Raw genomic sequence first — 14,798 nt, 5'->3', positions numbered from 1 at the left:
CTTACATAACTGCTTTGTAATTCTTTGTAAACCGAAAGCCAATGGTTATTTTGAAAAGACAAAACTGCACAAATGGTCCCTGTGGTTTGTCGAAAATTGTCACTTTGGTCCAAAAAAGTTTGGACTAACACCAGTAGTCCAAAACTTTCATTTTGTTGCGTCTTTGGTCCAATCTGTTTTGATTTTTTTCAAAATGACGAATTTGCCCCTATTAATATGATTTTTTCTTTTTTCTTATTTGTTTTTCTGATTTCTAATTTTTTTAAAAAAAACTAGAAAATAAAAATAAAAATCTCTCTCTCTCTCTCTCTCTCCTGATTTTCAGATTAAAAAAACAAAAAATAAATAAAATTCTCTCTCTCTCTCTCTCTCTCTCTCTCTCTCTCTCTCTCTCTCTCTCTCTCTCTCTCTTAAATATGTAGCTTTAGTCACTAGATCAACCGCTTCAAAGCTTCTTTCTATTGAAGTCATCTACTCTGGAACTAGAGTTATCAGTGACTACTTTAACAAAAATTTCATTGAAGTCATCTTCTCGTGCATCTGATTCAAATCTACCGACGAACCGTGCTTCTTCATCTACCTTCTTCTTCATCTGCTACTCCCTCAAACACAGATCTGGGATGTTCATGGCGGCTAGGGTTTCATGGAAACTATTCTCATCATATGGCGGTGTTATGGTTTGGACAAGCGGCGCAACTAGGGTTTCCAGCGGTGGTGATAAAGAGTTCGAGTTCTTCATGTAGCCGAGATCTAATCGTTTTTTTCCAGTGTTTCCACCTTTACAACGAGCTCGATTAGGCTGTAAATTGATTTTAATGGTGTGTTGAAACCGATTGGGTTTTCTATTAAGGTTACTGATCTTTCTTACAATCATATTTCTAGGGAGAAACCAAATGTTGTCTTGTGGACTCTGTCAAATGGGTGATGTTTCTTGATCTATCCCATACACACAAATCGATTACAGATTTGTTTTCTGGGTTTTTTAATTCCAGAAATAATTTTGAGGGACATACGATTTCATATTCATTTTCTGGGTTTTTTAGTTCCAGAAATAATTTTGAAGACAAATCGATTTCATATTCATCTTTCTTGATCTATCCCATACCAGCAAATCGATTACAGATTTAGTTCTAGAAACGTTTTAGATTTATGAGTTTGTTTGTTTTGTAAGTGTGTATTTTTTTTTTTTTGAAGAACTTTTGAATTATGGTGTGTTTTGGGTTATGTTCAGAGAGAGAGAGAGAGAGAGAGAGAGGGAGGGAGGGAGGGAGGGAGGGAGAGAGAGAGAGAGAGATAGAGATATTTTTATTTTTATTTTATGTTTTTTTTTTAAATCTGAAAATCAGAAAAACAAATAAGAAAAAAGAAAAAAATCATATTAACAGGGGCAAATTCGTCATTTTGAAAAAAATCAAAACAGATTAGACCAAAGACGCAACAAAATGAAAGTTTTGGACCACTGGTGCTAGTCCAAACTTTTTTGGACCAAAATGGCAATTTTCTACAAACCATAGGGGCCATTTGTGCAGTTTTGTCTTTTGAAAAATAATAATAATAAGACAAAACTGAAAAAATGGTCCATGCATTTTTTTTGGGGTTTTAGTCCAAATCATGACTTTTTTGGATTGGTGGTCCTTTTGAGTTAGTTTGTATGTGGAAAATGTCCCTCCCCAACTTGAAAAGACTAAAATACCCTTAATAAATTTATTTTTCATTTTTCTTTTTTTTATCTATTTTATAATTAATAAATAAATACAAAAAATAACTCACTCTCTCTCTCTCTCTCTCTCTCTGTAGATTAGTGTTCCAGTTTGTCTCTCATTTGGAACGACCACCATCAACTGGAACCATCTCTCGTTCTTTATCCTAATCTAACAAACATATACACACTATAGACTAGAAGCCTCATTCTTTCTGATAGATTTGATGATGATTTGGAGGCTTGATATTTGAAGGGTACAATCCCCCTACCAGATCGGAATCACCATCTCCATCGAGACCAAGCATCCACCTTTAATGGAGCCTCCACCGACAACAACTAAGTTTCGCTCCTCTCCACCATTTCTTCTTCTTCTACCTAATCTGACACTTTGATCTCCACCATTGGACCAGGGGCATCAGGGACCAGATGACGATGATAAAGAATTAAATGCAAATCAGTGGTGGGTATGACGGTGCATAGAGTCGGAGATGTAGCCATGTGGAACAAATCAATTCTCCATCAGTGAGATGCGATTCATCGATAATTAATCTGTTAATGGCACTAGGAAGAAGAATTGATCAAAGCATGTTGCAGATTCTTGATTTTTGTGTGCTCATCGATGATGGAGGGTTGGGTCATTCCTTCTTCTTCCCTGGTGAAGGGAGAATACCATATCGGAATCCACAATCAAACACATTTCATCCAATTTCAAACCCAAACTCACCTCTGTTCCTATTCTCCAGTTACAAATCCAGACCTGCGTAAGGGCTTCTGTCCATGTTGTTCATATTAGTAATACACCCAATTAGGGCTCCATCTTCACTCAAGAACATATTAGAGTTTTATTACCACCAAGTTGTCGCAGCTCTAAACCCATTTTCTCAACACCACCAGACCACCACCATTAGAGAAATTAGGGTTCTTAAGAAGAAAGGGTCGAGGAACAACATAAATCGAAGCAGATCTCCATACACAATCGAAGTTTTGAGATCTAAGTTCAATACACACACGAAATTGAAAAAACTCACACTTGAAGGAGACAAAAATGTTGTAAACCCAGTTGAAGATATATGAACTTGTGTGTGTTTTATCTCAGGTCTAGTTTAATAGTGTGGTGGTAGACGATGGGAATGATGATGTGTATGGGGTATTGGTTTTCGATGAGCTGTAACAAATATGAGTTTGCAGGTGGTGTGTTGATGGTGAAAAGATGGCGGACCTGTGGGAAGAAGATGAAGGAGTAGCTGGGTTTTTTTTTTGGTCAGAGAGAGAGAGAGAGAGAGGTGGGTCCCATATTTTTTTTATTAATAAAACTTTAATTTAAATTGAAAAAAAAACATAAAAATTTATCAGAAGGGTATTTTAAGCTTTTCAGTTTACCGAAAGACCAAAATCACAACCAAACTACCTCAAAAGGACCACCAATCCAAAAAAGTCATGGTTTGGATTAAAATCCCAAAAAAATGCATACCACAATGACATTTTTGCAATTTTGTCTAATAATAATTAAAAGAGTAAATTACACGAATGGTCCCTATGGTTTGGGGTTATTAGCGTGCTTGGTCCCTAACTTATTTTTTAAACTCGGAAAGTCCCTATTGTTTGTTTTTGTTACGCGCTTGGTCCTTTAAGTTTGTTTTTGTTACGCATTTGGTCCCTATTTTACCTAAAAAGACTATTATTTAAATAGATAAAAATTATGAGAAGGTAAGGTGAGGGGGAGAGGTTGGAGGTGTGTTTATTTAAATAAATTAAAAAAATCAATGGAAAAATAATATTTTTAGGTAAGACAGGGACCAAACATGTGACAAAAACAAACAGTATAGACCTTCCGAGTTAAAAAAATAAGTTACATACCAAATACGTAAATTACCCTAAACCATAGGGACCATTCGTGTAATTTACTCTAATTAAACCTATGGTTTAATGAAAAAAAATCGTTTTACAATATCGTATTGCATCAATGTCATATCATCATTAATAGCCTGTTAACGAGCCATAACAATAATATTTTTGAACAAAAAAAAAATTGTAATTGCCATAGTACTAAACAAAGCAGACGGAGGGAAGCTGGTCAGGCGAAAAGAGGTTGTGTATTTTGGGGATCAATTCCATTTACCAGGAAAGCATGTGAACGGTGATGGAAGCTTCAATCGAAGATGGGAGCAGACAAAGAGGACGATCAAAATCCAACATTTAAGAAAAACCTCTGAAAGATGAGGCGGTGAAAGAAAGAGAAGAAGGCACGTATGCTGTTGGCGTCAAAAGCCGATGACTACGCATACGAAAAAAAAAACGACACGTGTCCACTAACAATGTAGATAATGATAAAAGGACCCATAACAATACATGTAATGACTTCAAAACATCAAAGATAGAACAGAGACGTTTTTTTAACATTTATACATAAAGAAGGGACCAGTTGTGCCAACTCCTTAGAACTTTACTCTTAGGTGGACATTTTTAATATATATATATATATATATATATATATATATATATATATATATATATATATATATATATATATATATATATATATATAATGTGGAAGGAAATGGATCCAGAAGGTACGGAAAGGTAGAAAGAGGCGGTGGAATGCAGACGAAAGTATATATATATATATATATATATATATATATATATATATATATATATATATATATATATATATATATATATATATATATATATATATATATGGTGGATGGGTGGGAACATAAGATTCTGTCAGCTACTGTTTTTAATTTTCATTTCCTTAATATATATATATATATATATATATATATATATATATATATATATATATATATATATATATGGGAAAAGGGAATATATATTACAGCCCCACCTAATCTTAGGTACTAAACCTCTTGAAAATACATTGTTTTACTATATAAAGATTACGGTTAATGGATTCACGATTAATACTTCAAGATGTAAATTCAAGATCGACACAATAGGGTTTAGAGTTTAGGGTTTAGGGTTTAGATTTAGGGTTTAGGGTTTAGGGTTTCAGGTTTAGATTTAGGGTTTAGTGTTTAGGTTTAGGGTTTAGGGTTTAGGGTTTAGATTTAGGGTTTAAATTTAAGGTTTAGGGTTTAGGTTTAGGGTTTAGTAATGTTCACTTGGGTGAAATAATAAACGATAATTGAAGAAAGAAAGCAGGGATGATAAAACGATAATGAAAGAAAGAAATGTTGTGGTGGATGATATATTTACCAAGTGAAACCAAACCGGGTATATCTAGCATGTTAAAACGACATATTTTAGAAGTTTAGTACCTAAGCTTAGGTGGGGCTGTAATGTATATTCCCTATCCCCTATATATATATATATATATATATATATATATATATATATATATATATATATATATTAATTGGCTTTTAAATAACTATTTTAAATTAATTTTAAAGGTATAATTTGTTTCTTTTCGTGTATTTCCATTTGAAACAGTTAAAGCAAGTGCCCGGAACACCCGGTTCCCTGACCCTCGAGTTGAAGCGTGCTGCGAATCAAAGAAAACTCATTGATGTTTTCTTCCTATCTTGCTCGAACAATCAAACAACGTACACACTCTCATCTCTTCTTACCATTTATTCTAAGATCACTAGCTTCCCAATATGGTTTTTCCACTCTTTCCTATTCGCATTCGACACATACACTCTTTCAGGCATTTCATCAAACACCTGGTATTCAATACCAAAAACTGGATTACAACCATTTTTCTACACTCCACCCATCCCACCTTTATCAAACAATAGACTTCACCCAGATAACAGAGTGTGCCGATGAAACTACAAAGTCGGATGTGATTCAATTAGTCAAATTATTGCGTAGTAATTTTAACCCTGGAGAGGCAGAGTCGTCGGATTTTCTTGACAGATCTGACATCAAGCCGAGTGACGTCTTGATCAATTCAGTGATTTGGGAATTAAAGGATGAATGGAAGTTAGCTTTTTTCGTATTTAAATGGGGTCAGAAATGGAGATGTGATAATGAAAAAGCTTGGAGCTTGATGATATGGGTGTTAGGGAACCATAAAAAGTTCAACAATGCTTGGTGTCTGATTCGGGACTTGTATCAATCTTCCATGAACACTCAACGCCCAATGCTCATCATGATTGACAGGTATGAACTAAATTACATCCCTTTCTTTAGTTATTTTGCTATTACTTGACCGCTTTCGTTCATGGTAGAATGCTATCGTTTTTCAAGAACGCGACAACTTTATGATTTTGTAAGCTGAAATAACTCGGAATCTATGTAACTTGTAACAAATTCATTTGTGTTTCAATAGATATGCAGCTGCAAACGAACCAGCTGAAGCTATTCGTACATTCCAAATAATGGAAAAGTTCAAACTTAGCCCTGATCAGAATTCATTCTACTCACTTCTACACACGCTCTGTAAACATGGCTACATTGAAGAGGCTGAAGAGTTCATGTTTCTAAACGCAAAACTCTTCCCACTTGAAACCCATGGATTCAACATCATTCTTGAAGGCTGGTGTACTACATTCATAGACATACTTGAAGCCAAGAGAATTTGGAAAGAAATGGACAAATGTCAAATAATCCCAGATGAACATTCCTACACCCACATGATTTCTTGCTTCTCCAAAGTCAATAACTTATTCGATTCACTAAGATTATACGATGAAATGAAGAAAAAAGGGTGGACACCGAATCAAAAGGTTTATAATTCATTAGTTTATGTTCTTTCACACGAGAATTGCATTGATGAAGCTCTTAGAATATTGGAGAAGATGAAGGAGATGGGGTTAAATCCCGATTCTACCCCTTATAATTTTATAATACGTACGTTATGTGAAGTGGGAAAACTAGAAGATGCAAGAGGGATATTGTCAAGAATGTTGGAAGAAAATGTAAGCCCTAATATTGACACATATCATGCTTTTCTTGAGGGCGTAGGCGTAAATTTTGAAGAAAGTTTGGAGCTTGTTGAGCGTATGGGGAGATCGGGAAATGGGCCAACTCGGGATACTTTTGTTATACTTCTTGAGAAGTTTTTGGGTGTGGATGAGGTTGAAAATGCAATGAAAATTTGGGTGAAAATGAAAGATTATGAAGTTTTCCCGGATTCTAAACATTTAGTGATAATGGTGGAAGGGTTAGTGAAGCATGGATTAAAAGTGAAGGGTAGAGAACTATATAATGAGATGATATCTATTGGAATTGTAGAGGATCCGAAACTCAAAAAGCTATTGAAGGACTCATTAGAAGATGAATGTAGAAAAAGTAGGAAATCTAGACATGAGGAGAGACGTGTGCGTATGCATCATGGAAAGAAATGGTTTAGTGTTAAAAAATCAAGAACATAAAGTGATCTTGCTATTCTATCTTCAATTGTAGGGTGATGTATTATGTGGACTTGATAGTGTTCAAATTGGATAAACCTTACTTTGCTATGGAAACTTTGTGGGAAGTTAAAGGTTGTGTAAAAGTTCATTTGGAACATGAAATTGAAGAAAGAATTTAAACAAGTTATTAACTCATTTTAATAAGTGGTAATATGAGAAGTACATGTGAGTATGACTTTTTATATTGAATCTTCATGTCCAAGGAGAAAGAATTATGCATGACCAGGAAAAAGTTATTGACATGGTACATGATTGATGTTAGAGAAAATGTCTAACTATGAAGTTTGACATCTTAAATAAGGCTAAAATCCGTGCATTGAGAGTGTCGGAATGCAAAAAACATGAGCGTGAAACCCCTAAAAGAGCGAAAAGAAGAATTTCAGGTAGAAATTATACAAATGTTTGAGATGTTATTTGGAATAAAACTAAGATTTTATGAATAAATAATGATGTGTAAGTTGCGAAAAAAATAAAGAAATGAACAGTGAACGTAAATATATTTTCTGATACATAGTAGTACTATAATTTAAAAGAAAATTTACAACAGAAGTGCCCAATGTTTAATGGAATACAAGCAGGCCGGCCTGAGATTTTATAGTATAAGCTGTGCAATTTGATAAAAATAGGCCCCAAAATAAGTTATAGAAATCGGGAAAAATGAATTAAAATTGCTAATATAATCCGGTTGCACCGGTCCTATATGTGCCTACAAGCAACAAAATCAAGTTAGAAGATGTTCCATTTCTTAGGACTTCAAATTTAAGCTGTCATTTGTTTTAATTCAAATCTTTATAAAAATTAAAGAAATTTGTATGTCACTGGAAAGCATAAATAAATAAATAAAATAACGGTCAATATACAAAATTTCATATGTTACTTTTCATCAAATTATTATAATCCCATCATCATTAAACAATGATATAGAGAAAAATTATGTTAGCAAGCAAGGTACTCAAAGATAACTACAATGTAAAAAAGAAGCACCGATATCTTCTTATTGTTTATGTTACTTTTGATTTGTGTGTAATGTGTTTGTATAATAATTAATGTTCTTTGAAACAACAAAACATTTTATTAATATAAGAATGCCAACAGGAAGCTGACACGATGATATAGTATGGAAAACAAAATAAAAACAACGCCAATGAGTACAAGCACTTACCCTAGGACCTAACAACCCCAAGTTTTCATTTGGACAATGAAACAAAACAAATCATGCAGCAAATCGAAAGAACCACAGCAAGTCCCTCATAGCTAATCACATGCAAAAAATGGCAAACCTTCAACGCATTACACAACCGAAAATCATGCCAAAATAAATGAATAAGCAAATCAACGAACTTTGGAGTAGTCACACTAGAATGAAGATTAAATAATGAGTTATGAATGCATACCTTGATCCCATGTTGCTCTAGAACATGAAATGTGTTTTGTCTAACAAAGATCTGCAATAAATAATTAAACAAGTACATCATCTGATTAATCGCAAAGATGAATGAGTTGTGTGAATCGACAAAATTGTTGCTAGACGTGAATCAATAAATCGTCTGACACTATCAAGTAGACAAATCGTTGTTTCCGGATGTGAATCGACACATAGTTTGAAGACAACACCGATCGACAAATTGTTCCCATCATGTATTTATCTTTCCATTTTCGAATTGATTAACCTAAAAGATTTGGGCGCTAAATGAATATAGCTAGTATTACATACGGATAAATATATGGGCCCTCAAAAAAGAATAGACAATGTTCGTCGGTACATCCTGAACTCCCATAAGGCCGGCCATGAATACAAGAGTGGAAGACATATGTTGTGACACACATGTTACATTTGGTGAGTTGATAATCTCAATATGAAATATTTTGAATAAAATCGAGGCAATGGGTAAATAGCAAAAAGAAGTTAAGAAAATACTTAAAAATTGAGATGGAAAGAAGTGGAAATGACAAGAACTCAATATTATGGATAATAAGGAACATCTAAACAAGTTTAATATTGGTATGTTAAAACTTTTGGATTGGACATTTAGGACTTTAAAGTGCTTAAAGAGTGTATACATTAGCAATAGCCATTACAGGTGTGAGAGCATTGAGAGAAGTAGGATGTTTTATTAGAAAAATGAACTTGATATCCTCCTTAATAAATGAAAGTTTTTTTTTGTCACATGTCAATATCTCATGAGTTTTGACACTTGTCATTTTGTGATATTTTTGAAATAAATATTATCCACTTGTCAATTTTTTGTTTGTTTCAATTTTTAAAATTAAAGTGATATACTTTTATATATGTAAAGTATTAAATATTATATATATATATATATATATATATATATATATATATATATATATATATATATGATATTAAATTGCAATAAATACGTTTCTTTCTTTTTTATTTTAAAGTTATATATTAAAAAATATTTTCTTCTTACACTTTAATATTTAATCAACCTGTGTAATACACGAGTCTCACACTTAGTTTTTAAAATACATATTGATATCCCCCCAAACATTGAAATAAATGGCTTATGCACAATCAATCTATGTTAACTGTATAAGCCTTAACTATGCAATGCCCTAAGAAATGACACTCGATATTTGTTGGGTTGTGAGAAGGTTGATGTTGTGTTCATCTCTCTGATACGGTGTCCGCCTTTCTAATATGGTTCTCATTGAGAGGATGCAATCTAAGTCAAGGAGGTAATGTGCAAGAAATGATGATGTGTTGTTCACTTCTTCATGTGGTGGTCATTTGCAGTTGTCTGCTGTGCTTAAGGAAGCACGAGTCATAAGAAGACAAGTATTGGACATGTGGTGTTGTTCTTCTAATGTGGTGTTTAGCCACCCGATGCAGTATTAAGGTCTTAGTGTAATGTTGCAACCTAGTAGCGGTACTAGTGTACAACGGAGGTGCATGGTAGGAGGCCATGCACATTCTTGTTAGTGGAAGATTCTAGAGGCTTGTTGCATGGCCTCTTCTTATTAGCATAAACTTAGAGTAACCTATTTATGAACTAATTATGGATGGGTATGGCCTATCAGAATTAGGGCATCCCAAAGTTTTCTATAAATAGGCACTTATCCCTATAACATTCTATATGCATAAGAATCAAGAGAGAAATCATTGTGAAGAAAGAATTGGTTAGTTTTAGAGCACATAGCTTTTGGCAGGTTTCCATAAAAGTGAAGATTCCTTTTGTTTGGTACCCATAGAAGAGTGTGTAAGTTTACAACTTTGTGAGTGATTTTATCTTATCTTATCTTCATGATTAATAAAATCCTCTCTCCTTCTTTCTCGTTTGTCTGAAACGTTTAACTTGTTTTGTTGAATCCCAAAAAACTGGTGTCAGAGTTATGGATAAAGATGAGAAAGTTAAGATCAGAAAATTTAAATGTCACGATTTCGGCTTTTGGAGAATGCAAATCAAAGACTATTTCTACTAAATAAGTTACATGAACCATTATCCAAAAGAAGCCCAAAGCGATGAAGTAGGGGGTATAGGACTTATTACATCGGCAAACACTTGGAGTGATAAAGTTATCCTTTGAAAATAATGTAGGTTACTGAATATTACCAAAAAACTATTAGATGCATTGTCTAATATGTATAAAATCCTTTAACATCAAATAAGGTTTTCTTGATTCGAAAGTTGGTGAATCTAAAGATGAAGGATGATAGCTCGGTGACTGATCATATGAATAAATTTAATTAAATCATCTCAAAGTCGATTTCAGTTGATATTGGATTCAAGGATGAAATCTAATCGTTTCTTCTATTATCATATTTTCCTAATAGTTGGTCTGAAAGAAGTAACGGTAATCAGGAGTTTAATGGAAGTGCTAAGCTAGCATTTGAAGGCATTAGCGATTTAATCTTAGGTGAGGATGTGTACAGAAGAGGTGTCCATTAATCTTACAGTAGTATCCTAAGTTCTAAAGACAAATGAAGGAGGTTCAAGATAGGGGTGGGGGTAGAGGAAGATTGAAATCGCAAAAGAGAGGTCAATCAAATAACATAAAGGATGTTACATGTTGGAATTACAAAGAAGTTTACTTTTCTGAGGGAAACCCAAAAGGACTTTACTTTTATTCATCAACATTATACCAATTCAATTAGGACCTTAGATACCTTAATCCAACAGTTGTTATGTTACTTGAAAGGAACATTTGAAGTTTCCTTATGTTTTAAAAAAAAATTGGGGAAGGGTTCGCCAATGCAAATTTGGGTGGATGTATAGATTCAGGTAAGACCACATCGCTTTATGTGTACACGATCACGTGTACAACAATCAGCTTAATGTCTAGGTTACAAAAGAATGTTGGTCTCTCAACCACAAAGCAAGTTTATATATATATATATATATATATATATATATATATATATATATATATATATATTGTAGAAGCTATCAAATAGCTTATATAGTCAAAGAGCTTTTATCTGAACTCATAATTCAGTAGGAGGATTGTGTATTATATTGTGATAATCCGAATGCAATTCACATATAATCTAAATGCAATTCACATGGTGAAAATCCAGTGTTTCACTGTAGGAAAAAATACATTGACACAGGATACCATTTCATGAATTAGAGAGTTAATTAATGACGGGACTCTGAATATGAAGAATATCCTTGGAATGAAGAATCCAACCGATATATTCACCAAGATGGTTACCATATAGAGGTTGAAGCTTTGTATGGTTTCAACTCGCCTTCTAGAAATTCGAGGAAATAGGCATGGAATAGAGGGATAGAGAGAGAGAGAGAGAGAGAAATAGAGAGACATACACACACACAAAGAGAAATAAAGAGAAAGAAGTGTAATTAAGTAATATGGTAGAATTAAATGGCATAGAAATACTAAGTTGTTCAAGCATTCAAGTGGGAGATTAATGGGTTGTGTAAAGGTTGATTGTGTGTTCATCTTTCTGATGTGATGCTCATTTAGAGGATGAAATGTAAGTTAGGGAGGTGTTATGCAATAAATGGTGATGTGATGTTCACCTCGTGATGACATGTTCACTTGTTGATGTGGTATTCATTTTCTGCTATGGTGCTATGTCAAAGGAAGCACAATCCATAAGAAGACTAGTATTGGAGACATGGTACTGCTCTGCTAATGTGGTGCTACCCTTAATCCTCTATATGTGTTGCTACCCTTAAAGCCTCTAAATGCGATGCTAAGGTCCGGGTGCGGTATTGAGGTCCATTAGAGGTGCTAGTGTATAGCTAAGATGCATGGCAGGAGGCCATGCACATTTCTTTTAGGTTAAAGATTCTAGAGGCTTGTTGCATGGCATCTTATGATTTTCAGAAACTTACAGTAACTTATTTATGAACTAATTATAGATGAGACAGACCCATCAAAATTAAGGAATCCCTAAGTTTCCTAAAAATAGGAACATATACCCATAGCATTCATTGTACACAAGAATCAAGAGAGCAATCATTGTGAACAAATTCTTTGAGAATTGGTAAGGTTGAGAGCACCTAGCTTTTGGCAAATTTGAAACAAAGTGAATATTCTTTTTTGTTTGGCAGCCATATAAGAGTGTGTGAGTTTGCAACTTTGTATTGATAGTATTTTATGTTAATGTTTAATAAAATCCCCCCCCCCCCTCTATCTTTCTTTCTCTCATTCACCCATGAATTAGTCGATCCGACTAATCGTGTGAACTACGTTTTATATCGTGTTCATATTTTAAGGTATTTTGTGGTTTTCTAAGTAGTTTTATTCCATGTGTTTGTTGAAATCGTATTTCCCATTTGTCTGAAGTGTTTAACTAGTTTTGTTGAATCTGATCAATATTTAGTTTGCAAACATCATTCAGTAGGGAAAGGTCTCTAGTATCCAAATCTTTTCAAAGTAATATTTCATAGTATTAAGAAAAGTGTTTATGCGAAAAAAAATATTAATTTGAAATAAATAAATTTACCTAAAAGTATACATAAACCTCTTTTGGGTGTAGGTTGCTCTTTTCCCGTTAAAAGACAAACAATTATAAGTACAATCCTAAATAACCTTAAATGATGGATAACCATTTGTAAATACTCTAAAAGATGGGGTGAATATGACCCTCAATTTTCTAAAAGACAACCAATCGTAAGTACAATCTCAAACAACCATGTCCCATGGATAACTGTTGTAAACAAAATCCATGAATTAGATAAATTACAAACATTGTAATTTGTAACTAATTAAAGGTAAATAAAATTGGTAAATTAGATTATACTTGTTCAATTCTTCAAGGTCATATATGAGGACAATGTATTTGTCTTTAACGAACTATCGAGGGTACCAACTGCATAACCCTGTCTCCATCATATAAAGTGTGACACTCGTACTACATCTTGATTGGATAACTCATTTAGTCAGTTATTGAAGATGAGGTCTACATCACTCGCCTTTACTATGCCAAGTGATGGAAAAAAACAAAACATCTGAATGCATAATTGGGTTGTTGTCAAACGAGCACAGAAAAAGTTCCAAAAGTACACACCCATGATTAGGAAAAAATAGTTTTATCAAAACATGGATCGTAATCCCCACACTGAAAAAAATAATTCATCCAAGTCGGCCTCAGAATGAGTGATGACCTCTTTGGAAAAATAAGGTTGGAGGGAGTGTCTCATGCTTGACACAATCCATTTAGTCGCCACCTAAGATTTGTCATGTTGCATTAAATTTTTGCCATTTACAGGGTGTGGGTTGCCACATTTTCCATGCTTTTTTTCCCTAAAATTAATTTATATTAAAGATAATCAATTTAACCAAATTATTTTAAAACTAAAATTTCATTAAACTTCAAAGAAAATTACAAAAAAACAAACCAAAAAAACCACATAGAGTTTAAAAATACAAAACATGAAAATTAACATTACCAAACCTAGATAGACCTAAATGACATCTTCATTGGAAAATTGATAGTCTAATTCATCGATCGGTTATGTGTTAAGATCGATGTGGTTAACGGTCCAAATATGTTCCTTCAAGTCTCTATAAAGAACATGATGAGTCTCAACGTCATGAATTATTGCCCTCCTCGTCAAGTACTCCTCGTTTCCAACCTCAAAAGCTTGTGATGGTGGAACAATCTCGTTTTCATATATTCACATATTGCATTTCCTTCATCTTCGAGAATCATATTATGCAATATGATACAAGTATACATCACCTCACTCAGTATCTTCTCATCAACAAATAGTATAGGGTATTTAAGTATATGCCAATGTTTTTTAAGAGCGCCAAACGCTCATTCAACATCTTTTCACGCCTTCTCTTGAGCTCTCTTAAAATTCAACCTTTTGCGATCATTTGGACAAGGCATAGAATTCATAAAACAATCACGCTCCGGATAGATATCGTCCACAAGATAATACTCGTACCTATATGACATTCCATTCACTTCAAAGGAAGAATCAGGTGCAGTCATGTTATACATGTCATTGAATAACGAATACATGTTAAGAACATTAATGTCATTGAAGGAACCAACAGAACCAAAGAATGCATGTCATATCCAAAAATCTTGTGAGACCACCGCTTTAAGCATGATAATTTCCTAGTTAGATAACCATGATCGCATCGGGTGTATTTGCCTTGATATGCAATCGAAAAATTGCCCCATTCCCAATAGAGTCAATCTAGGCTTCCTAACATTCCAGGGAAGCCATGCACATTCGAATGATGAGCATATAACTGTT

General features: G+C 33.7%; 1 protein-coding gene across 1 annotated transcript; it reads left to right on the top strand.

Moving 5' to 3' along the window:
* The first annotated feature begins 5,147 nt into the window (after positions 1-5,147).
* On the top strand, positions 5,148-7,212 carry LOC145102714 (Tetratricopeptide repeat (TPR)-like superfamily protein). Its single transcript, XM_079040166.1, has 2 exons — positions 5,148-5,836; positions 6,006-7,212. Exons 1-2 carry the CDS (start codon positions 5,238-5,240, stop codon positions 7,048-7,050), a joined length of 1,644 nt encoding a protein of 547 aa, XP_078896292.1. The 5' UTR covers positions 5,148-5,237; the 3' UTR covers positions 7,051-7,212.
* The last annotated feature ends 7,586 nt before the right edge of the window (positions 7,213-14,798 follow it).

The sequence above is a fragment of the Lactuca serriola genome, chromosome 4, assembly GCF_051521515.1.
Source record: "Lactuca serriola cultivar US96UC23 chromosome 4, Lser_US96UC23_V15, whole genome shotgun sequence".
Classification (NCBI taxonomy): Eukaryota; Viridiplantae; Streptophyta; class Magnoliopsida; order Asterales; family Asteraceae; genus Lactuca; species Lactuca serriola.
This window is presented reverse-complemented; position numbering and strand designations above follow the sequence as displayed.

Excerpts from the sequence above, each read along its gene's own strand:
- LOC145102714 (XM_079040166.1), top strand. The coding sequence starts at position 5,238 with ATGTTTTCTTCCTATCTTGCTCGAACAATCAAACAACGTACACACTCT. Across the intron at positions 5,837-6,005 it reads ATGCTCATCATGATTGACAG|ATATGCAGCTGCAAACGAAC; the intron begins GTATGAACTAAA and ends GTGTTTCAATAG.